This window comes from Vitis vinifera, chromosome 19, assembly GCF_030704535.1.
Source record: "Vitis vinifera cultivar Pinot Noir 40024 chromosome 19, ASM3070453v1".
Lineage (NCBI taxonomy): Eukaryota > Viridiplantae > Streptophyta > Magnoliopsida > Vitales > Vitaceae > Vitis > Vitis vinifera.
In genome coordinates, this window is record NC_081823.1 from 3,519,157 (window position 1) to 3,543,442 (window position 24,286).

The 24,286-nt window shown below is 35.3% G+C and overlaps 2 protein-coding genes and 1 non-coding gene across 3 annotated transcripts in view; 2 read left to right on the forward strand and 1 right to left on the reverse strand.

The window, feature by feature from the left end:
* LOC100253761 (trafficking protein particle complex II-specific subunit 130 homolog) overlaps positions 1–20,512 on the forward strand; it is a 37,672-nt gene extending 17,160 nt beyond the window's left edge. Inside the window, exons 11-21 of the mRNA XM_002281885.5 lie at positions 22–185; positions 398–611; positions 7,993–8,538; positions 8,647–8,859; positions 9,235–9,628; positions 9,745–9,835; positions 9,939–10,023; positions 14,445–14,634; positions 18,766–19,064; positions 19,753–19,843; positions 19,959–20,512. Coding sequence (XP_002281921.2) covers positions 22–185; positions 398–611; positions 7,993–8,538; positions 8,647–8,859; positions 9,235–9,628; positions 9,745–9,835; positions 9,939–10,023; positions 14,445–14,634; positions 18,766–19,064; positions 19,753–19,843; positions 19,959–20,134 — 2,463 coding nt within the window. The 3' untranslated portion in view covers positions 20,135–20,512. The remainder of the gene's footprint in view (positions 1–21; positions 186–397; positions 612–7,992; positions 8,539–8,646; positions 8,860–9,234; positions 9,629–9,744; positions 9,836–9,938; positions 10,024–14,444; positions 14,635–18,765; positions 19,065–19,752; positions 19,844–19,958) is intronic.
* A 707-nt stretch (positions 20,513–21,219) lies between these two features.
* Positions 21,220–21,291, reverse strand: TRNAQ-CUG (transfer RNA glutamine (anticodon CUG)). Its single transcript has one exon. It is a non-coding gene; the product is annotated as a tRNA-Gln (tRNA).
* Positions 21,292–21,671: 380 nt separating this feature from the next.
* On the forward strand, positions 21,672–24,286 carry LOC104877516 (uncharacterized). Its single transcript, XM_019217119.2, has 4 exons — positions 21,672–21,758; positions 22,926–23,058; positions 23,593–23,718; positions 23,894–24,286. The coding sequence occupies exons 2-4, from the start codon at positions 22,984–22,986 to the stop codon at positions 24,056–24,058; spliced, it is 366 nt and encodes a 121-aa protein (XP_019072664.1). The 5' UTR covers positions 21,672–21,758; positions 22,926–22,983; the 3' UTR covers positions 24,059–24,286.

The following is a 24,286-nucleotide window of genomic DNA, read 5'->3' on the forward strand; positions in this document are numbered from 1 at the left end:
TCTGTGTTCACTGCCATGCAGACGATTCTTCAAGCGACTCCAAGAGTCAAGCATTTCGGCATTCAGAGGAAACCATTGCCTCTTGAACCTTCTATACTTTTGCGTGAAGCTAATCGGCGAAGGGCTTCTCTTTCTGCTGGCAATATGGTTGAAATGTTTGAGGGTCGTCCAATTTTTGTTGATGGGTAAGGGAAATTTAACGTTGAATCAAATGTAGTACTTTTTTATTCTCCAAATATGTGCTAGTTTGGTTTTTTTTTTTTTTTTTTTTTGTGTTAAAAATAGTCTTTTATATCATCAAGAGATTTTAAAATATTTTAAGTACTTCATTTTTTTTAAATAAATTTTTATGATTTAGATTGTTTTGAGTCCTTATCTAGTTGATATATACTGACAGATCAGATTCAGATGCATCTTTAAGGATGTCTCCATCATCAAAAGTACATGCAATCTCTATGACACGGACTAATTCTTCGCCAATAAATTTTGAAAGCTCAATTGATCGACCTATGAGACTTGCAGAAATTTATGTTGCTGCTGAGCATGCTTTGCAGAATACAATTTCTGATACTGATCTATGGAAATCTCTGTTATCTGTTGAGGAGTTTGAGGTATTCACATCAGGGGGTGTGTTTGAAATTTCTGATTAAGAAAAGCATCTTTGATCTGTAGTTTACTAGTCCTGCAGAATATCTTCTCAACAGTTTCTCATCCTCATTACTTATTAGTCTTATTTTCTTTACTTGATGTGGAAGAATGTTATTAGGAAAGATTATAGATGTATATTTTTGTACTTAAGGAGAGGCAAAGGACAATCCCATAATCAAGGGGATTTGATAGAATTAGGTTAGGAAAGTTTCTATTTTTTGTGCTAGGAATATTTGTATAAATATGTGGGTATGTACAGATTGAAATCAAGGAAGAAATTTATTCTCTTACCATCGAATTCTTCTTCAAATTCTACATGGTATTAGAGCCTTAGGCTCGTAAATTTGGGAAGAGAAGATTTTTCCGGCCTTCATTGCCAAGTAGGAGATTGTTGAGAGAGAGAGAGAGAGAGAGAGAAAGGAGAAAAACCTTATTTTCATTCATCTGATCTCTACTTACAATTGAGAGATATATATATACAAGGCTAGGAGTCCTAACTACCATACATGTGACCTATATTAACAAGGAAAGATAGTATACTATACATACATTATATTCAACACTCCCCCTCAAGCTGGAGCATATACGTCATATGCACCAAGCTTGTTACAAATATATTTAATCCTAGGACCTCTGAGAGATTTAGTGAAGATGTCTGCTAGTTGATCATTTGAATTGACAAAACTTGTAGCAACACATCCTGATGCGATCTTCTCTCTAATGAAATGACAATCAACTTCAATATGCTTGGTCCTTTCATGAAAGACTGGATTGGATGCAATATGTAATGCGGCCTGGTTATCACAGATGAGTTTCATCTGTTCATCCTTTCCAAATCGCAACTCCTGAAGAAGATGTCTCAACCATATGAGTTCACATGTTGCCAAAGCCATAGCTCGATACTCGGCTTCAGCGCTAGATCTGGCCACTACATCTTGTTTCTTACTCTTCCAAGATATTAGATTACCTCCAATTATTCTTCGATATATCAAAAGTACACCAGGCCAAGGTGTATTGTACGAGAACAGAGGTCATACTCAAGTTGTTGGTTACAGAAAAAAAAATTAGGTTTTCTCCTTTGGCTCTGATACCATGTTGAGAGAGAGAGAGAGAGAGAGAGAAAGGAGAAAAACCTTATTTTCATTCATCTGATCTCTACTTACAATTGAGAGATATATATATACAAGGCTAGGAGTCCTAACTACCATACATGTGACCTATATTAACAAGGAAAGATAGTATACTATACATACATTATATTCAACAGAGATCATAGTTGACATTCATTGTCGGCCTTAAGAATTTGCCTCTCATTTGCATCACGCCATTGTTGCAGACAAAGCCTAAAAAAAAACAAGAAAAAAAAACCGATCGCAAAAGCAATTAGACTCATCATGTCGTCACATTATCACACCTCTAGTGCAAGAGAAATTGCGTTGTCACCTTCATCCCCACCCTTGCACTGAGATAGTGTCACCATCATCTTCTAGCTGTCTTTGGCACAACTTGCATAGCCTATAAATATTGTGAAGAGGACCCCTCACAGTCACTACCATCCTCACACCTCGTTGCCACCCCCTTGGATTTTCCTCGCCATCGCCTTCTTTTTGCCTCAATCTTCCACTCTCGCACCTTGCAAACTCATTAGAAATCATGCCATCGTCATTGTCTCTGCCAGTGACAACAATCGTTGCACGTGACGTCTTCGCCTCACATTGAATCTCTTTCTTGCCATTGTTGCAAGTGAAGATTTCTCCGTCTCTTGGTCTTGCCGTTGGTGCAAACGTACATCGCAAAGAGCAACTAACAACTATAGGCGTTCCTTGCACTATAGATATTGTTGAAAATCAAGAGTGTCGGACCTCCAACATACTTCCGTGACCATTGAGAGTGTCGGACCTTTGATACCAGGGTTGCGGCAACAGTTATCCCACATCGGCACCAATGAGAGCTCTTACACTGTTATTTGAGCCTTTTAGTGAGTTATTTGACTTTAAAAAAGCTTTTTCATATTTTCCAAAAAGAAAAAAAAAAAATTGTCAAAGGTATTAGAAACCACCACTCAATATGAAGGAGTGACAACTAGTTACAATGGGGGGCGACAAAAGGATATTGGACAAGCACACTTGTCTTTTGTTCAACTAGTTGAAAAAAGATCCCTGAAACTAGGTGGATTCAATTGGGAAGAGATTGAAAGATTGAGAGTTTTGTTGGGAAATCTTGAGAAACCTTTAGGTACCTACTCATTGGTACTTTTAGGTAAGTTTCCTATTCCTATTGGATTAAAAGTCTCGAATGAAACCTTTGCCAACTCATGGGTTATAAATTTAGGTGTCACAAATCACATTATTCATTCATCATATCAATTTAACAACTATAACTTTTGTCCAATTAGTAGGAAAATAGTCACAATTGATGGTTCATTAACCACCATCGCAGGTGTAGGTGATATCTAAATTAGTCTTATACTAACACTTAGAAATGTGCTTCATGTTTCAAAGTTGTCTACTAATCTTGTTTCTATATAAAAGCTTATACAATATTTGCATTGCGATGCAATTGTTTATCCTACTCATTGTGTATTTTAGGACCAACATTTGGGGAATATGATTGGACTTGCTAAGGATTGGAACGGGCTATACTACCTTGAGACACTAAGCAAATCATCTGTGTCTCTTCTTTTTGAGCCGCACCTTTTTAAAGAAAAAATTTGGCTTCATCATCATAGGTTTGGACATCCGTCATTTAGAACTCTTCAAGTCTTGTTTCCTTCTCTATTTAGGAAATTAGATGTTGTGAGCTTTCACTGTGAGGTATGTGAACTAGCCAACTACAGACGTTCAACCTTGTCAATCAATAATAAAAGAAGTTTAGAGCCTTTCCATCTAATTCATAGTAATATTTGGGGTCCTTCCCCTATCCCAAATATATCTGGGGCACGTTAGTTTGTGTCTTTCATCGATGATTATACTAAGGTCTCTTAGATCTTTTTTACTTAAGCACAAATCTGATGTGAGTTTTGTTCTCCCAAATTTCCATAACATGATAAAAAACTAGTTTGGTCTCACTATCAAGAGGTTTCAATAAGATAACGCCATAGATTATTTCAATCAAGTCCTAACTCCATACTTTCATCATGTAGGTATAATCCATGAGTCATAGTGCGTAAATGCCCCACAATAAAATAGAGTTGTTGAGAAGAAAAATGGTTACCTCTTTGATACAATACGAATTTTTTTGTTCCAAAAACATGTGCCTAAATCTTATTGGGGGGAAGTTGTTCTAACCCCACACATCTCATAAACCAGCTACTTTATAGAATCCTAGGTTTCAAAAGTCCCCTAGAAATACTCTCATCATTTTATCTTAATATGAGAACCACAAACCATCCTACTCCTAGGATATTTGGGTGTGTGTTCTTTGTGCATGTTCAGAGTCCAAACAAGGGAAAATTGGACCTTAGAGTAGTCAAATGTATTTTTGTGGGATATTCATCAACTCAAAAGGGATATAATAGGTGTTACTATCCACCATCCATTTTTTTTTCTTTTTTTTGTCTCAGCTGATGTTACTTTCAATGAAAGTGAATCTTAATTTCCCACTCCTTATCTTCAGGGGGAAAATTCCATCGAGGAAGACAAGGAACAAGATTATTGTTTTATTGATTTCTTTCTCATTGACTCTATTAACCCTCCTAAAGTGTTTAATCTAGTATCCATACCTTTCATTTATTGTATCGACGTTTCTAAAGTGTTTGATCCAATATTTGTACCTTCCTCTGAATTCAAGTCATCTATTGAGCCTACTCCTAAGAATCAAATGACTGGCAAAGTGTACTCAAGGAAGAAAGCTGCAATTCCTCAACTTATACAAGTCTAAGAATTTGAACTGACTTTTGGAAATGAGATAGTAGTCTCTCATCCTCCCTTACAAACTAAGTTAGAATTTTAGGTTGAAAAGTTCATACACTAAAACCTTCCTATTGCCATGAGGAAGGGAACTAGGGAATGTACTAAACATCTTTTGTATCCACTTCCCATGTTGTGTCATTTGAAAGGTTGTCTCCATCTCATAAGAGTTTTCTTACAAGTTTGAACAATATTCATATTCCTACCACTATCTAAATCTTTATCTAATGAAAATTGGAGACAAGCCACGAATGCAAAATGGAGGCCCTGGAGAAAAATGAAACTTGGGAGTTAGTACATTTGCCTTCAAGAAAAAAACTAGTGGGATGTAAGTGGGTCTATACTATTAGGTATAAAGTAGATGAGACATTAGAGAGATGCAAGGCAAAATTGGTGACTAAAGGATATACTCAAACATATGGCGTGGATTATTTAGAGACATTTGCCTTGGTTGCCAAGATGAACACAATTAGAGTTTTGTTATCATTGGTAGCAAATTATAATTGGGATCTACAACAGTTCGATGTCAAAAATGCATTTCTAAATGGAGATTTGGAAAAGGAGATTTATATGGAAGTCTCTCATTGATTTGGAAGTGATCTAACCACTAAAAAAATATGTCAATTGAAGAAAGCGATATATAGGCTGAAGTAGTCTCCAAGGGCGTGGTTTGGAAGGTTTGCTAACGTGATGAAAGACATGAGATATAGACAAAGTCAAGGAGATCATATGTTGTTTATCAAACATTCAGATTGAGAGAGAGTTACAACTTTTCTAGTATATGTAGACGACATTATTGTGATGGGAAATGATGAAAAGGAGAGACAAACTTTGAGGCAATGCTTGACCGAGGAGTTTGAGATTAAAGAGTTAGGAAAGTTGAAATACTTCTTAGGAATTGAAGTTGCACATTCTAAATAGGGAATTTTTATTTCCTAGTAGAAATATGTAATGAACCTTCTCAAGGAAACAGGGAAACTAGTGTGTAAACCAACAAGCATACCAATAGATCCTAATCATAAGTTTGGAGAGGTTGAGGAAGGTGTTGCGATAGATAGAAAGATATATCAACGTCTATTAGGAAGACTCATTTATCTCTCTCACATAAGACTGAATATAGCATATGTTGTGAGTGTGATTAGCCAGTTCATGCACAATACAAAAGAATTTCATTTGGAAGCTACTAACCAAGTGCTACAGTACCTCAAGGGGTCTCCAGGAAAGGGCATCCTATTTAAACGAAATTTAGGACTAATACTTGAAGCATACACAGATGCAAATTATGTTAGATTTGTGGTTGACAGAAGATCAGTTACTTGGTATTGTACCTTTCTTGGTAGAAATCTAGTAACATGGAGAAGTAAGAAATAGAGTTTGGTGACGAGGTCTAGTGGAGAAGTAGAATTTTGTGCAATGGCTTAAGGAGTTTGTGAACTACTATGGTCAATATTTTAAAAACTGGACTGGACCGGCTAGTCCGATCGTTGGCGGTTACTGTTCTGATCTGGTTTGGCCAATTGAACCTGAAGGGCTTTGAACCGGTCATGAACTGTCGAAATCAACTGAATCAGCCGGTTTTTCACGAATTCAACGGTTCATAACCTTCCTCAAAATGACATCATTTTGTTGCGTTAGGCATTGAAACATCGTTTTGCTTAGTATAGCTCCCCCTTTCCCCTTCACGCATTGAAGCCCTGACTTGCTGTCTTTCCCTTCTCTAGCTTTGTTGTTGCACCTCTAGTTGCAACTATAGCCATCACTGACATATTCCAACGGTTGTAATGGTACTCACCCATTTTGCTCAGTATAGCTCCCCTTTTCCCCCATTGAAGCCCTAATCCGCCGCCCTTTTCCAGCTCTGTTGCTACACTTCCAGCTATTGCAACCATTGTCGATGCCAACGAGGATGCCTCTGATGCAAGCAGATTCCTACGGCCGCAACGGTGATGTCCGTGAATTGCATATTCTCTGGCATTTTCTTTATATTTTTAAGTTTTATTTACTTTATTTTCATTATTATATTTTTTATTTTTTTAACTTTTTGATATTTAAAATTTGTGATTTTAATTTACATTAATGAAAACAAAAAGCATTATGATTTTAAATAAATTTATGAAATTGATCAAATTTTAAATAAATTTTTGATTTTATAATATGTTTATGATTTAAAAATAAATTTCTAATTTCTAATTTTAAATTAAAATTTTGATTTTTAATAAGGTGTTTTTACTAGTAAAAAAAAAATTGTGAAAAAGTTCAACAAATAAAAGAAATACCGTTGAAATTTATATAAAATTAATCATTTTTATTTTTTATAAATATTTTTAATTTTAATAATATATAAATTATATATTTATGACATCACTAGTTCAACCGCAGTTCAACCACCGGTCCAATTGGTTAATCGTGAATCGGTAACTTTTCTGATTCGATGACTGATCCAGTTCTAAAAATATTGACTATGGTTGAAGATTATTTTGGAAGATTTGAAGATTGAATGAGATGACTCAATGAGATTATTGTGATAATAAATTTGTAATTAGTAGTGCACATAATCTAGTGCAACATGATCAAACGAAGCATATAAAGATAGACAAATATTTTATTAAGGAGAAACTAGATAGTGGGTTGATTTGTACTTCTTATGTATCTACTAACCGCCAACTTGCAAATATACTCACCAAAGGTTTAAGTAGTACAACATTTCAAGTAAGTGTATCCAAGCTGGGAATGAAAAACATATGTTCACTAACTCGAGGGGGAATGTGGAAGAATGTAATTAGGAAATATTATAACTGTATATTTTTGTAATTAAGGAGAGGATTAGGACAATCTCGTAATCAAGGTTGATAGAATTAAGTTAGGAAAGTTTCTATTTTTTGTGTTAGGCATATTTGTATAAATATGTGGGTATGTATAAATTGAAATCAAGGAAGAAATTTATTCTCTTACCTTCGATTTTTTTTTCAGATTCTACACTTGATGAACTCTATTTAACCATATAAATCCCCATGCACCTATACTGTGAATGGTTTGAATGATAATAAAATTTTATATAATAAAAAAGTTGGATTCTCTGTGGAAGTGGTATTGCTTAAAAGACCTTGAGTTCTTGTTGAGCCTTTAATCACTGTCTTTCTAGAACTGTACTGCGTGGATTTGAATGCTTTGATGGTTGAATCTCTCTCTCTCTCTCTCTCTCTCTCTCTCTCTCTCTCTGTATGTCTCATTTTTTCACAATCCCATGCTTTGTTCATTGCAGCAAACTTCCCTCATTTTTTCACAATAGTTTGTTCATTGCAGCAAACTCTCTCTCTCTCTCTCTCTCTCTCTCTCTCTCTCTCTCTCTCTCTCTCTCTCTATCTATCTATCTATCTATCTATCTATCTATCTATCTCTTTCTCTCTTTCACAATCCTATGTTTTGGTCATTGCAGAAAAAATATCTGGAGCTAACAAAAGGTGCTGCTGATAATTACCACCGTTCCTGGTGGAAAAGACATGGAGTTGTTCTTGATGGTGAAATTGCAGCTGTCTGTTATAGGCATGGAAACTTTGATCTAGCTGCAAAGTCATATGAGAAGGTCTGCGCCCTTTATGCAGGTGAAGGATGGCAAGATTTATTGGCTGAAGTCCTTCCCAAGTTAGCTGAGTGTCAGAAGATACTCAATGATCAAGCTGGCTATCTATCATCTTGTGTGAGGTTGCTGTCGCTAGATAAAGGCTTATTCTCAACCAAGGAACGTCAAGCTTTTCAGTCAGAGGTTGTTCGCCTTGCACACAGTGAAATGAAGCACCCTGTGCCCCTAGATGTATCCTCACTAATAACGTTTTCTGGCAATCCTGGGCCACCATTGGAGCTGTGTGATGGGGATCCTGGTACTCTATCTGTAACTGTTTGGAGTGGCTTTCCTGATGATATAACTCTAGAAGTGCTGAGTCTCACTTTGGCAGCTATATTTAATGTTGATGAAGGTGTTAAGGTATGCTTTCTTGGGAATATGATGTCCCTCATCCTCATCATCGTACAGAGCAGTTTTTGGCACCATTTGTAGCTTTCAATGACTCAATTGTTAACTCTGATATTTCAGGCATTAAGAAGCTCTGCTGCTCCTATACTAAAGCCTGGGAGGAATACCATCACCCTTGCTCTGCCCCCACAAAAACCAGGTTCCTATGTCCTAGGGGTTCTTACAGGACAGATTGGGCAATTGAGATTTAGGTCCCACAGCTTTTCTAAAGGTGGCCCTGCAGACAGTGATGATTTTATGAGTTATGAGAAGCCAGCAAGACCTATCTTAAAGGTATTGTTTTTATGCCTTATAGAAATTGTTGCCCTTGAGGACTTGGCTCAAGTGGTAAAGGGATTTTGTTGGGGGTGGGGGGGTGGTTTGGTTAGTGGGAGGTTCCAAGTGACAAAAATTTACCTATCAGGAAAAAAAAAAAAAGGTTTATAGAAATTGTTACAAGGAAAAGAAGCTTGGGATTGTGATAATAATGATGAACTATTATGACAAGAAGAGTTATTGTTTATGATGATATATCCAGTTGCTGCTTTTTTCTTTTCATATTTTTTATTAATCATCTTGCCTACAATAGCAGATCCAGTTGCCTGTTTTTTCTGTGGTATATACTTGCTTATTTACTTAGCCATCTAATAGAGTTTTTCTTTTATTTAGGTTTCCAAACCGAGACCTCTGGTTGATCTTGCCGCTGCAATTTCATCTGCTTTGTTAATGAATGAGCCTCAGTGGGTTGGAATTATAGTAAGGCCTATTAACTACTCCCTCAAAGGTGCTGTCCTGTATATTGATACTGGTCCAGGTCTGAAGATAGAGGAATCACATCCCATTGAGATCGAGAGGCATTCTGATGTATCACAGAGTGCTACAGACATGGAAAGTTGTGATCAAGCTAGAAAAAAAGACTCTTCAGTTGTCATTGAAGAATTTAAGCAATTAACTCTCCAAAATGGTAGAATAGAGTTGCCTGACTGGGCTAGCAATATAACTTCTGTTATTTGGTTCCCGATCAGTGCTATCAGTGACAAGCTTGCGAGAGGAACATCTTCAGGTTAAAATAATAATATTTAATGGTTTTGATATGAGTGTCTGTGACTTGATGCTATTTATACATTTTGTGTAGCCCCTAACCGATTCAGTGAATATGATTCTTTGTTTTATGGGCAGTCACTCCCCAGAGACAAAGCATTGTGGATGGCATGAGGACAATCGCTTTGAAACTTGAATTTGGAGTATCCCTCAACCAGACATTTGACAGGCATTGTTTTTCTTTCATTATTCATCCAGATTCCACTACAAAATTATATGTTACTGGCTATTCATTTCTCCAGACTCCTTGAAATACCAACATCAATGTGCAGGACTCTAGCTGTTCATTTCACTGACCCTTTTCATGTGAGCACACGAGTTGTAGATAAATGCAATGATGGTACTTTGCTTTTGCAGGTAATGTGTCTTCACAATTTGGCACCCTGATGAATGCTATAATCATCTTGACCTGGCACCCTATTATCATTTAGTAATTTATTCAGAGAAAAGTGGATGTTTGTTGTCTTGCTATTCATTTAAGGCTGCAAATTAGGCTAGATTGGTATCTGGGCTGAGCTCAGAGGTACAACCTGTGTTTGTTGTCTTGCTTTGCCATTCATTTTAGGCTGCAAATTAGGCTAGCTTGGCATCTGGCATGAACTCGGCTTACTTGGCACTTTTGGGCCATGCCTAGTTTGGGCCTAGTCTGAGCTCAGGCCTAGATTTCAAGCATGAATACATTAACCCTGAAACTTGGTCAGCTGCAACTCAGAATCTTTTATGGTATACTTTATATCAAACAAATACTTGGTATCTTTTTTAGTATGAAGGAAATGGTTAATAAGTAAAATCGCTTAGTACTCTGCCTTTAAAGTTGTCTAAGATTCAACTCTTCATTATTTTTATTTTCTGATCAGAAAAAGAAAGACCAATGATGAACATTAGAGGCCTGAAGACTACTTCCCAAAATGAATTAAGTTTGGGCTCAAAGTTTAACACAAAAGTGTACTTTAGTCTTGTGTAGTCCTGGTTGACTTTCGCTACTGTCTTTTTGTAATTCTCTTTGCCTAAGGAACACTACATTTATGGAGTCAGCAATCTTAGTGACATGACCCAAAAATTTATTTTATAGCAATTTAAGCTTTATATCCAAAATAACCTAAGAACTGAAAGAAATAGGTAGGGTAAAAGCAGTAGAAGAGTTTATATATATATATATATATACATATAATATTTTAGTTCTAAGCAAAAGAGAGAGTATTAAGTGAGCTTCGACTAAGCCAGCTGAATGGTTACCTAAGGTAAGGATTTCCTGTGCTGTTAAAGTTCTCTACATTTTACTTGTTCATAAAAGATTTAGAAATTATAGAAGGAGAGTTGATGGCATATTCTCTGACCAAGATCTTGAATATTTTTATCATATTTTTCATGCACAAGACCTTTGCACTAGTATTCTAATTTCTATTTGTAGCATATTGAGATCCTAATACCTCAAGGCCTGGCTGCTTATTTCTAGCATCATTTAAATGATTAGAATACTGTAAAATTTGTAATTCTTTTTCACTAGTTTTGAACCTATCCTTTACATCTAAAATGACAAGATCTTGATCGAATAGGTAAAATAGCCTTCATGGATCCTGGGGAGCCCCTTTTTGTAAATTGTAATTGGGAAGGACCTTACAATAAACGTGTTTGAAAACTATGGCTATTGGAAGTTGCTTGGGTCAGACACCACTGGTTGGTGAAAACTCAATCTTGAGTTGAACTTTCCTTGAGGATTTCTAAAAATAAACTGATGATTGATCTTTAAAAATTTCTGGTGTTGAAACAATTTTCAGTGTTTGATTTATCAGGTGAATGCAAACAGAAATTCATAATGTTATGTGGATTAGAGCCCAAAAAGAAAATAATAAAATGCTTTTTGTTATACAAAATATGATTTGATTCTTACTAGATAAATTGAAAATAAGATAGAATTCAATGAAGCTCTATGTTATTATCAAAAGAGGTAGGAAAAGAAAACAACTAGAAATATGAATTTTAAGGATTTTTCTGTATTTGTCCCAGGAAAAGAAATGCTCCTTTCATCTTAAGCTAGCTAAAACAATTTTGCCTGGTTTGCTATGAGTTGCAATTTTAGGAAACTAAAACTATTTAAAACATAAGGTTTGGGCATCTAAAATTCTTTGGGAAGGAAGTGCCTTAGAGAATAAAACATGCTTGGTGAAGTGGTCAACTATATATAAGGCCAATTTGAAAGGAGGAATAGGTGTAGGTGTTCTTTCTTTCGCTTTGCTAAATAAAGCTCATCTTTGCAAATGGTATTGGCATTATTCATGTGAAATGGAAATGCTTTGGAAGAAGGTCATAAGGGGGAAACACGGGGAGGAAGAAGGGGGGTGGCTGCTGTGTGGGGTGAGACACTCTTGCAGGGTCGGATTATGGAAAGCCATGAGTAAGGAGTGAGATCTCTTTAACACGAGAGTTTCCTATGCAGTGAGTGATGGGAGTAGAGTAATGTTTTGGAAAGATAGATGGGCTAGTGAGGAGTCATTAATTGTGATATTTCTATTATTGTTTGCCCTAACCAAATCAAAAGAGGCATGGTAGCAAATTTATGGGAGCAGAGGGCGGAAGGAGGAGATTGGAATTTCTGTTTTGTAAGGAATCTGAATGACTGAGAGTTGGATATTGTGGAGCATTTCTTGTTTAAAAACCAAGGATAGTTAGTAAATAGGGAGGAGGAGGATAAAGTAAGTTTGGAAGGGTATCGTAAAGGAAGGTTCTCTGTAAAAGCCTTGTATTCTCTTTTGGAACTAGATTGTGTCATCCCTTTTCTGTTAGTGATGATTTGAAACTCTTGGATTCCTTCTAAGGCTAGCTTTTTGGCTTGGGAGGCTTGTTGGGGTAAGATCTTGAATTTGGATTAACTCCAAAAAGGAGGTTAGTCATTAGTCAAAAGGTGTGCTCTGTGCAAAGAGGAGGTGGGTGTGATAAAAGTAGGATTTTATGTTAGTTGGTGTTCTCTTTATTTAGCATTCCTTAGATTATTTTTGCCTCGATTACAGAAACTCTCCTAGGGTGACATGGTTCTTTCTTGGGTAGAAGGCAAAAGATGGCTTGGAAAGTGAGATGTTAATGCTGGTAAATCAAAGTTTAACTGAGAGTGGCCATCGCCAAACATAACACAACTAAAAACCTGATGCAGCACACAATCATCATTAGTTTCTATTTTTAGTTTCCTACATCATTAGTTTCTATTTTTAGTCTTCTAGATTATTAGTTTCTATTTCCTACATCATTAGTTTCTATTTTAGGTTAGTTTCTATTTTCTACATTATTAGTTTCTATTTTAGGTTCATCATTAGTTTCCTATTTCTTTCCTAGTTTTCCTAGTTTCCAATTACCGTGGTTTCCTATTTCTAGTTTCCTATTTCAGTTATTTCCTTTATTTTTGCATTACAAACATTATTTAAAGGCTCATTGTAATTGTTAAAGAGGAGTTCAATATGTTTTTCAGAATTATTCCCTAATTTTTAGATCCTATTGTGGTCTTTGAGTTTGTTCTTGAGTGTTTTTCTGTTTCGTTTTGAACAAACCTTCTGCTGCACCAAAACCCTATGCTTCGATCACTCAGAAGAGTTGAATAAATGAGAAAGAGGGATAAGTTTTCGCATAATCTAGCTTATAAAAAAACAAAGCATTAATACTGAATTTAAGGCTTAAGCAATTGCTCACCTTGCCTGTTGAATAGTCATTAAAAAAAATGTAAAGTGATAAATCCTTGTAAAATTTTACTATTTTTATTGCTAATTCTTGCACCTGTATGTCAAGGTCTAGTTGACATACAGAATGGTTGTAGTATTAACCACTAAAGGTCATTCCTTGGAGATGAACAAAAATCAAACAGGATAAACAACTACAAATTTGTTGTTTCAAGAGTATCAGTGCAATTGAGTAATTGATTCAGGGTTGAGTTTGTTGGCCTCACTTGGTTTGCAATTTGTCCAGGGTTATTATTAGGTACTAATCTATAACTGAAGAACAATGAGGCTTATGCATATGGTTTTGAGGGGAACAACATGGAAAGCGCCCATTGAAAACTAATAAAAGAAAAGGGAAATATATCAACATAAGCGGTTTAGTAAATTTAGCATTTCGTAGTTTTAGTTGAGTTTTTTGTTAAGTTACTATTTTAGGTAGGAGTTTACTTTTTACCAAGTTTCAATTTCTTTTAATCTTGTTATTAGGAAATTTTCTGTTTTTTAATTTCTGAATAATTATTCATTTCCTATATCTTTCCTATTCTTGAAAGGAAGGATAAGGAATTAGAAAAGTTTTTGTGTTAGAGAAGAGGATTGTAAGGGGTCTATATAGATCTATATAATCTTTCAAAGTGGAGAACAAGAATCTTAATAAAAGTTTTCAGCATCTATATTCTTCCTTTGATGGTATTACTGTTTTCTTCCCAAACATGATTGCTTATGAGACTCTAGGTGTAATGGACTAGGAATCTTGATGCGATGGCCTAAGAACCTTGGTGTGACCAAGGATCTATATTTTCCTTTCTTTCCTTTCTTTCCTTTCTTTCCTTTCTTTTAACTTCTTCAACATTTTATACCATTACACAACAAAATAAGCACTTCTATAGTGCTGGAAATTTTAAGATATTATATTACATACAGTCTACGCTTGCATTACCAACAACTTGTGCTCAATTTCAATATGTGAACTTTTAATAATTCACAGCTATTAGTGTGATTAAATACTTTTGGGCTTTTAATGTGATGATTTATTTATATAGTTTATGAATGCACTTTGGTCAATGTTACTTTCAGGTTACGCTACATTCTCAAGTGAAAGCCACTTTAACCATCTATGATGCTTGGCTCGTCCTCCAAGATGGATTTGTTCACACTGGACAAGGTGATGGAAGGCCAACTTCAGACTTCTTTCCTCTTGTGATTGCTCCAACTGCTAAAGCCGGTATTCTGTTCTGTATATGCTTAGGGACTACAATTTCTGGAGGTATAGCCCCTTTCTCTGCAACAAATGATCATATCTTCAAGTGTTAAAGTAGAATTTGAAAATAAGCTCATATTATCATGTCATCTTGATATTCAACATGCTGATATTTGATAGACCAAAGTGTCCTATGTATTATAGATTACCAAGAATTCTTGCAGGTTCATGAATTGTCAATAATAATAATAATACACATGTGGAACAGGTGTATAGGGCATGAGATTTCCTATTTTAGTAGCATCCATTTTAGCTGATTTGCATATAGTACAAGTTCGACCTAAGATATATAGCTGATTTCCTATCTATCTATCTATCTATATATATATATAGATATATGCATGTTTTCCATCTACCACAGTTTGTGCTGGATCAGGACTACCTACTATTCCTTGTCATGTGTGAAAACTCTTTAGGTTATTCATAATGGCAATTTTCCCCTTATATATCTACAATTGGGGATGCAATGTCTCAAATGTCTTTAGTGTTAAATAGTCCATTATTGCTTAGGTTACACCATTCAACCTTTTTTTTTATCCGAAACAAAAACCATTTCCATTGAAAGAGTATACAAGAGAAGGATGAGTAATCCTTCCCTAAATATAAAACTTGATCAAAACAAAGGAAAAAAAAACCAAAATACATCAAAATGTCTCGACATTGCTATTTTAACTCTTTTGTTCTACATATCAAAATCCAATCAAGTTGAATGATGTTGAGAGGAATGCCCTTAAAATCTATGGTAGTAAAGGCCTAAAAGGATGAATGGAAATAAACTAAGTTCCATAACGTTTTGGAAGTCCTCCATGTGTCTTCAAAGATCCTTATATTTTTTTTCCCACCATATTGTGCAAATCAACATAAGACAAGCAATTTGCCATAGAACTTTGCCTTTAGCAGTACTCCCAAAGCCCTTAAAAGAAATGGTGAACATGCCACTAATATTGAGGAACCCAATCCAAACTAGCTAGTTTGAATAACTTATGCCATGTCTCCAAAGTCATCGGATAATGTAAGAAAATATGATTTATCAATTCTTCAATGCCCCTACATAGAGTACAACAACCTAGGCTAAGGGCTTTGAAAAGTCTTCTAATTTGAAGCAAGTTATTGGTATTAACCTTCTTGTTGGCCACTAACTAAGCAAAGGCCCTGCCCTTTGGTGCGGCTTTTGATTTCAATTTGAAATTAGCAAGAGAGAAGAAAACTAAAGTTGATTAATTAGACAAGACTAGGAAGAAAGATTTGACCATAAATAAACTAGAGGGTGATAATGAACAAGCTCTCACAGTTGGGGATGAGGGTGATAAGTTAACACTATTTACAATGGATATGAGTGTTTCTAGATCCTTTATCTTTGAATTGGTGAGGTTTTTTGGAAAGTTGAAGTCCCAAGTAAAAGGGGGAGAGAGTCTAAGGATAAATGAACTAGAGAATTGAATTGATGAAACTCTGTAAAGACTCAAAAATTGCGAGGCCAAAGGTTGATTCCCTCACCACCAGTCTTTCTAGAAATGGATTTTATCCCATTTTCGACAAAAAACCCGTTATGATTATAGAAAACATGAAAACCCTGAGAAATGACCTTCCAAGCGCATCGATGCGACCACCTAACTGAAATTTTGACATCCCAATTGGATGTGTCCCATAGATGCTCAAGATAACCTTGTGTTATAGAGCAATACTCTCCCTAGGAAACCTTTACAATCACTTCCCTAAGGAGGTCCTATTTCTCAAAGATATGTTCTCGAACCCCAACCCGCCTTCCTTTTTAGACTTGTAGATTTGGGTCCAGCTAATCAGATGATCTCTCTTTTCCTTCCCAAACCTTGACAAAAAAAAGTCTCTTTGCATTTTTTCAACTTTTGTTGCCACCGAGGATGGAATCTTGTGCAACGAAAGGAAACAACTAGGGATATGAGACAAATAAGACTGAATTAGAGTTCTTCTAAAGAGTTGTTTTTTTACCTGGAGACAGAAAGGCTTGTTTTCGCCCATCCACTCTTAAAATTTTGTCTGTGACCAGGTCCCAAAAGACTCTAGCTCTAGGATTCCCCTCCTAGTGGAAGACCCAAATAGGTTAAAGGCTAATAAAAAACTTTACAATCTAACAAAGTTTGAATCTAGCCATTTGATCGTGACTCATATTGATTCTTGACAATGTACTCTTGTCTAGGTTGATCTTAAGTCTTGAAATGCAGCCAATAATTAACAAAATGATTTTAAGATTTCGCAACTCTTCCATTCTGGCATTAGAAAAAAACATAATGTTTGAAAATTGCAAATTAGTCACCTTAGTTCTGCTTCTCTCCACTAGGAAGCCTTCTAGGATACCACTATCCTCTGCTCTTAATAAACATCCTGCTTAAAACATCTACTATGATGGTGAAAGGAAAGGAAAAAGAGGATCTCCTGGCCTTAAGCCTCTGATTGCATTAAACCATCCCTTGGCATTTCCATTCGCTAAAACTGCAAAACTTATTGAGGACAAATATCCCCTCATCCAAGATCTCCATCTAGTACTAAAACCTTTTCTTTCTTGGGATTGTTTTCTGAATTGTTCAATTGAGAAAGCAGTGTCTAGATTTTTTATGAAATTGCCTGTGTTTCTTCAAAAATTTTCTGAAACTGACCGCTCCTTTTACTAATTTTGGAACTGAAGGTATAGTATTTTCTGAATAAAAATAAAATAACCCCCCACCTCCCCCCAAAAAAAAATATAGTTCTTGAACTTTCAATAACCCTGGCGGTAAATTGAGAGAGACATGATGGTTATGGGTTCTAAGTTGGGTAGAGCGCAGCCATATCGTCTTGTGTATGAGATATTCTTGAAGAAATGTGCAGTATCTATTTAAATCTAAAAGAATTAATGAGGATGCAGAATGTGATGAGCATACATATTAGGTCCCTGTATCACAAGATGCCCAGTTTACAAAAATTTGGTTCCTAAAATAACATGCATGTTGAAGTTGTCTTGTTTAAACCTCTATTTGTAAAGTGTGCAAAGTGAGCAGCTTCAGTCTAATTTGGATTTTTGGCTTGTCATGCCCAATCCTGGCATACTTTTTTCTTTGATCAGTGACCAGTACCCAAACATATTTTGTTTATATTCTACTTGTATGTGAGGATTGATGATTGACTCTTTGGGTTAAAGAAGTAAGCTAGTTGATGGCTCCTTTCCTTGTTTATGGTGTTATATGCATAAACACATATATTCTACCTAAGCATGCTGTGCACATACATATATGGAAAGAGCTCATGTTTCTGCAAACTTTTGACAACTAAAATGAACATATGGTTTGTGGTTTTAGAAATTCTGTTTTGAACCTTCTTTTTGGAAAAAGACATGTGTGAGACATGAGCACAAGAAAGTGTTTTAATACTCGTTTTGAATATATGCATAAATATATGTACTTGCATGCTTACTACATATATAGAAAGGAATCTTGTTTCATCAGAACTTTTGATGGCTAAATGAATTTATGTTTTGTGGGTTTTAAATTCTGTTTGAGGGGCAAGCCATCACCTCAAGAAGCATTAAAATACCCCTTTTTGAATAATACCACAATTAATGAGTAAAATGCATTTTAATTGACATCCTAACTAGAAGGTTGGTCGAGTCTTGGGGCTCCAGATGAGGCACAATCACTATGATCTGCTGAACTTACAAGATATTTGCCTTTGCCTTGACATTGGATGTGATAATGCTGCAAAATTATTCCTCCCTCATGATCTTAAGTGTTTGGAACGTTTGGAAGTAAAACTATGAAAGAGGCTGGGTTTTCCCAAACTTAAAATTTTAGTGCTGAAGATCAGGACTCAATTTCAGTGTTTTTCGGGTGGATACTCCTCATAGCAAGAGGACCTCTATGCTTGGTTTTGTTAGAAATATTGTATATGCATCAAGTACTACAATATACTAAAATCTTCCTTCAAAAGGACACATGAGAAACCTTAAAAAATCTGTAGATCCTAGACAGACTTTTTTTGTAGATAGGAGTGCTGATAACACGAGAAACTCCACATCTCGAGTATCTTGCAATTGGACCAAGCAGGACGTACTGCTGTAATGGTAGCAGTCTACTAAAATTTGCTTTGTTACTTTTTAGCCTAACAATCAATATTTTGGTTTTACAGATGAAGCCAAGGCACCACAACCAGAGAGTGTGTTGAACATCAGATATGGAATTGCTGGTAATAGAACAATCGGAGCTCATACGCCTGTCACTGTGGAACCTGCTGGATCTGAGGGTTCTACACAGGATTTAATCTTCAGGAGTGCTCTTGTTTTACAGAGACCTGTGATGGATCCGTGCCTTGCAGTTGGTTTTCTTCCTCTTACTTCAGGAGGCCTTAGAGTTGGGCAGCTAGTAACCATGAAATGGAGAGTTGAAAGGTTGAAGGATTTTGATGAGAATGCAGTTTCTCAAAACAACGTAAGTGAGAGAACTTTTCATTCTAGATTACTGCTCAAAATGATTGATTAATTTAGGACACCAGGTGTTCCTTTGGTACTTAGGGTTTAACTTTGAGAGCATGATTACTCTCAAGCTAAGTTTGTGCCATGCTGTGGTAAATCATTGCCTTAGTCATTTCATTTGTGAAAAAAAGGGCTTATCTATTAATCTCCTCCTGTTCTCTTTTCAAGTGAAGTATCCTTAAATACCCAGATGTTTCACATTTTTTCCAACTTTGCTAAAGTAAACTAAGTTGTCTGTGGCATCCTAATTTAATTTTTTTCATCAAGATAATTATATTTTTAGTTAAAAACTAGCTCTAGCACTATTTTTCAATTGGTTAACACTAGCTCCAGCACTCGATCCATGAAAGTCTTAATGCTCTATTCACAATATGAAATTCTTTTCCCAGGGTAACACTAGCTCCAGCACTTGATCTATGAAAGTCATAATGCTCCGATCACAATATCTGAAGTTCTTTTACCTGGGTTCAATGTTAAGAAAAATTAGATAGTAACTCAAGTTGGGGTATTTTGTGTTTGCTGTTAAAATCTAAAACCGTGTTTGGGTATTATCCTATTACTTACTGTAAGGGATATGTGACTTTAAGAGGAACTCTTGTGCACATTTTTCGGACAGATGGCATAACCCTTTCCTTGTGCAACAGGATGAGGTATTATACGAAGTCAATGCAAATTCTGAGAATTGGATGATTGCCGGGAGGAAGAGAGGCCATGTATCGCTCTCAACAAAGCAAGGTTATTGAACTACTTTTTATTGACTTGTGGGTTTTTGTTAAAGGAAATCATCATAGGATCTTATTTGTACTTAGCATTTTTTATGACATGTTAAATATCTCTTTTACTGTTACAGGTTCGAGGATAGTTATTTCTATTTTGTGCATGCCACTGGTGGCCGGATACGTACATCCCCCAAAGCTTGGGCTTCCAAGCGTTGATGAGGCAAATATAAGTTGTAACCCTGCTGGCCCCCACCTGGTCTGTGTTTTGCCTCCTGTTTTCAGCTCTTCTTTCTGTATTCCAGCATGATTACTCAAGTTCATCATCCATTTCCATTATGGTTGGATCGGGGTTTTTCTTTTCTTTTCATTTCATAAAAAAATTATAATGATAGATATAGATATTAGATATCCGATTTTTGTTTAACGTTGAGATTTGTAAATCTGTAATTTTACCCCCAACAGCCCACCAAGATCCACACCTCCCAACTGCTTGGTGGTTGATTGTATTTTTGTTTGCTTTTCAATTTTCAGAAAATCAAGAGAACTCTCATTTGAATTGAATTTGGGTTGGGTAACTATCTGGGTGTTTGAAACATCTGTGAGTGATGTAATTTCCTAGCTCATGTACAGTGGAACTTTGGACTGTTACAATGTTGTAAACAGGAACAATTTTCTTCTTGGTTGATTTTTTTGTTGTCATTCTTCTCTGTTTTCATTTTCTTTTCCGGTGACACAAAGGTAAAATCATTGAAAAAAAGGGTTTGATAGTGCAGTTGGACGTGGCATACCTTGGGGATGACACTTTTGTGTTTGATTTAATCCTTGGCTTACTAAAAAGCATAGAGTGATTCTCTTTGTAGCATGGGACAAAGCTGCATCAAAGATCCCAATAATGAATTTTTATATTTTATTTACTTTCATCAGGTAAAAAAATTAAAGGAGTTAAGTGTATACAACATGAGAAAATCATACCATTTTCCTTCATCCACCCGTAACCTTAATTTTTGTTGAAAGTGTATTAAGCTTTAGGAATCATTTCCCTTCACGTGGATTGAAGCTCCTTAGGCGAGCTGTCTGAAGCTGTTAACCCTGAAAGGAGTGGGATTGCCAAACTTTGTATCAGCAGGAATATCAATGCTGAACCTGAGGAGGTGTCTCTTTTATGCATTGTTTTTTAAACTGAACTTTGGGTTGGAAATGGGTAATTTCGAATAGACGGGAAAAAAGAAGGAAAAAATTGGGGAAAAAAAATGGGGCAAATGGCAAAATTTTAAAATATTTTTTAAACGATTGTTCTATGAAAAACATTTTTCATATTACTAAATATTAAATTCCATGTGAAAGTCAAATTGGAGAAAAAATAAATGGGAGAAAAAAAAAATAATTCTATGAAGGTCCCACCGAGATTTGAACTCGGGTTACTGGATTCAGAGTCCAATGTCCTGACCACTAGACCATGGGACCTTTGATGTTGGCTCCTTGAAGAATTTTATTAATCTAATTAGTTATGTGATCAAGGTTGATGTATTTAAAAAATATTTGGAACTCTTTAAAAACATTTTAATTCTCATGAAATTGTTTCCAAATAAGCTATAAATATAATTTTTTTTATATGTATATTTTTTTAAAAATTATAATATTTTTTTTAAGTCATAACTTCTACTTCTTGTGAAAGGTCAAAGAAAGTTTGCACCCAAAATCAATTTTATAAATATAATTTCAAAAAAATATAAACGTTCACAAAGGCACAAGAAAATCACGTGATTTCCATGTGAGAATGGGTAATTCGGGGGCTATAAAGCGGAGATGGTTGCATTTCTCAGGACTCCAAAGCCCAAATAATTTCAAAGAGGGAAAACGGAATGGTTGGTTCGCACCAACATCACGCCCTCAAAGCCATTTGTCGACTCTCGCCGAAAACCATGTTGTTGGTACGTTTCCATCGGAAAATCTCCATTCTTCCAAAATTCAATCCTATTATTTTCTTGTGCTTTTTATTTGTCTTTAATTCACAAATTTGGTAAGGATATGTTTGGTATTGGGAAAATTTAAGAGAAAATGATATGGAAAGAAAATATGAAAGAAAAAAATTTTGATTTAAGTTATAGCCTTATTATTCTTTTTTTCTTTTCTTAATAATTTCTTGGAATCAAACATATACTAATGTTATTGTAATAAATTTCAAGATCTTATAAAATGGATAGAATGGTTGAGAGAATTCGGAACATGATTTATCATATTCATTGATCAAGATGAGTTTCAATCTTATTTTGGATTTCTTGTGCGTTTCAATTATAAGAATCTATGCTAGGGTGACTCTGTGAAATGTGTTTGTTCTAAGGGTATTAAAATAGAGGACTAGCCCAAAAACACACATGTAAAGGATATAAAATTTTTCAGTGATAGGTTGATGCTTGGCAATGCCCTGTCCTTAAAATATATTCATCCTCCTCAAAAACAAACTCGGTGCACAAGGGTACTAATCGTCTACCTTAGGAATCAACACACCCTATAGGCAAGATAGCTCAGTAATTGAAATATTCCTCCAGATATATGAACGAGTGGAGAGGGAAGCAGAACACTGGAAAGTTTAGAAGAACCTTTGAAAAATTGGTTTAGTAGTAGAGTTGAGGGGTTACTTGCTTTTATAAGCCACTAACATAATCCCAACGGGACTCCTCTTGTAATCAGAACCAATAACATAGTCTCAACGAGACTCTAATTGTAATCTTGTCAAAAATAAAAGAAAATAAGGTGATTTCCAAATGAGAATGGGTAATTCGGGGCTATAAAAGCAGAGATAGTATACTGATGCATGTAGGTCGAATCATGAACAAAGGAATATATTTCTGACGAGGACTGGGAGGAAATGTGCGAAAAGGTAATGATTAGGAAAAAATATATGAATAAGCTGGTGATGAATTTTCTTGTCCAAGAGGGGTATACTTTCGCTGACAAATTCTTTGAAGAGTCTGGAACTGCACATATCCTTAAGCAATACAAAATCTTGAACTTTTTGGATGCCCCCTCAGCCCCTTATCTCTCTCTCTGTCTCTCTTTTCCCCTAATCATTTGTGCTAATGGCTTGATTGTTTTAGTTGTAAGCTTATCCTTAGCAGCATACAGCAACAGAAAATTTCCCACAAATGTCAGTGCATGTCTGTTGTAAAGGCAATACTATCTCACAGCATTGAGGATGCCTTTAATGTTGTTGAAACTTTGTATACTGAGGTAGGGTGTTCCTTCTGTTGCATATAACATTTGCTAAAGATTAATCTGTTTAGTTTCCACATTGATGGTTGGAAAATGTCTCAGTTACCTGACTTAATAAATTGTTTTTCATTTTTATGTAACGCGTGTGCTGTTCGGGGATATAGGATATGTTTGGTAACTGTTTTTAAAAACAGTTTTTTTTTTTAAATGTTTTTAAAAATTATTCTTTAATTTTTTGTAAAAACAAAAATCTACTTGATATTCTAAAATATTTTAAATGTTTTTAAATAAGTTTTAAAAATAATTTTTATACGCAATACTTTATTTTTAATTATTTTTTATGATTATACAATTATTTTTAAAAAAATTAAAATTTATTCTCTAAAAACATTCAGTTTTTTGTCTTTTTTTTTTTTTTTTTTTTGAAAAATCGAAAACTATTGTCAAAAGCAGTTGGAAAACAAAGCTATAACTTTTCATTTCTATATGTATAAAGATGCATTGTTGTTGTTAATATGATAATTCTCTGATACATGAAAATCATTGATGCAGGTACGCGTCTCACATGCACGACTGTTTATCAATTTGGGACAATTGCAATGGAGGGACCTATTTCTTGAGGGAGACGACGGAGAAGCTTCACGCTTTTACGAGGAGCATATTGCACAGTTGGTTGCAGTAAGTGTAGTTGCCAGTTCCCTTCTTGTATTTTGCACTGCATTGTTGTCTATTTCGATTTGTCTCTCCACTTTCTTTATGGGAGTGTCATTTGCTTCATCAGTGATTATTGCACATTTGATCTTTCATGATGAAAAGGTGTCAATAATCATCGGAATCCTTGTATATTGTGCAGCCTAGTTTCGAAGACGAATGGTCGGAATTTGTTGAGAGGTCCATTGAAGCTGGTATTGGTGGTCCTGTCACATCAATCGTGAAAGAAAGGCCGCTTGTGAAGATGGTTATTGATGAGCTCGAGGCAATGACAGCTATGGATGATCTTCCTGAAAAGAAAGGTTAAAGTTCTTTTGTGAATCATCTCTTACTCTTATGAATAAGTAGAAATCACATTAAATTCCGTCGGGTATTAACACGATTGGAATTTTACGCGTGAACTTATATAATTAATTTGATAATGTCATAAATCAGTATTAATTTAATTTTTGTATTGTAGTTATAATGGGACTGGACATATTATTCTTGATTTAATTGACCCATTAAGGCAAATGGTCCAACTATATATATGTGA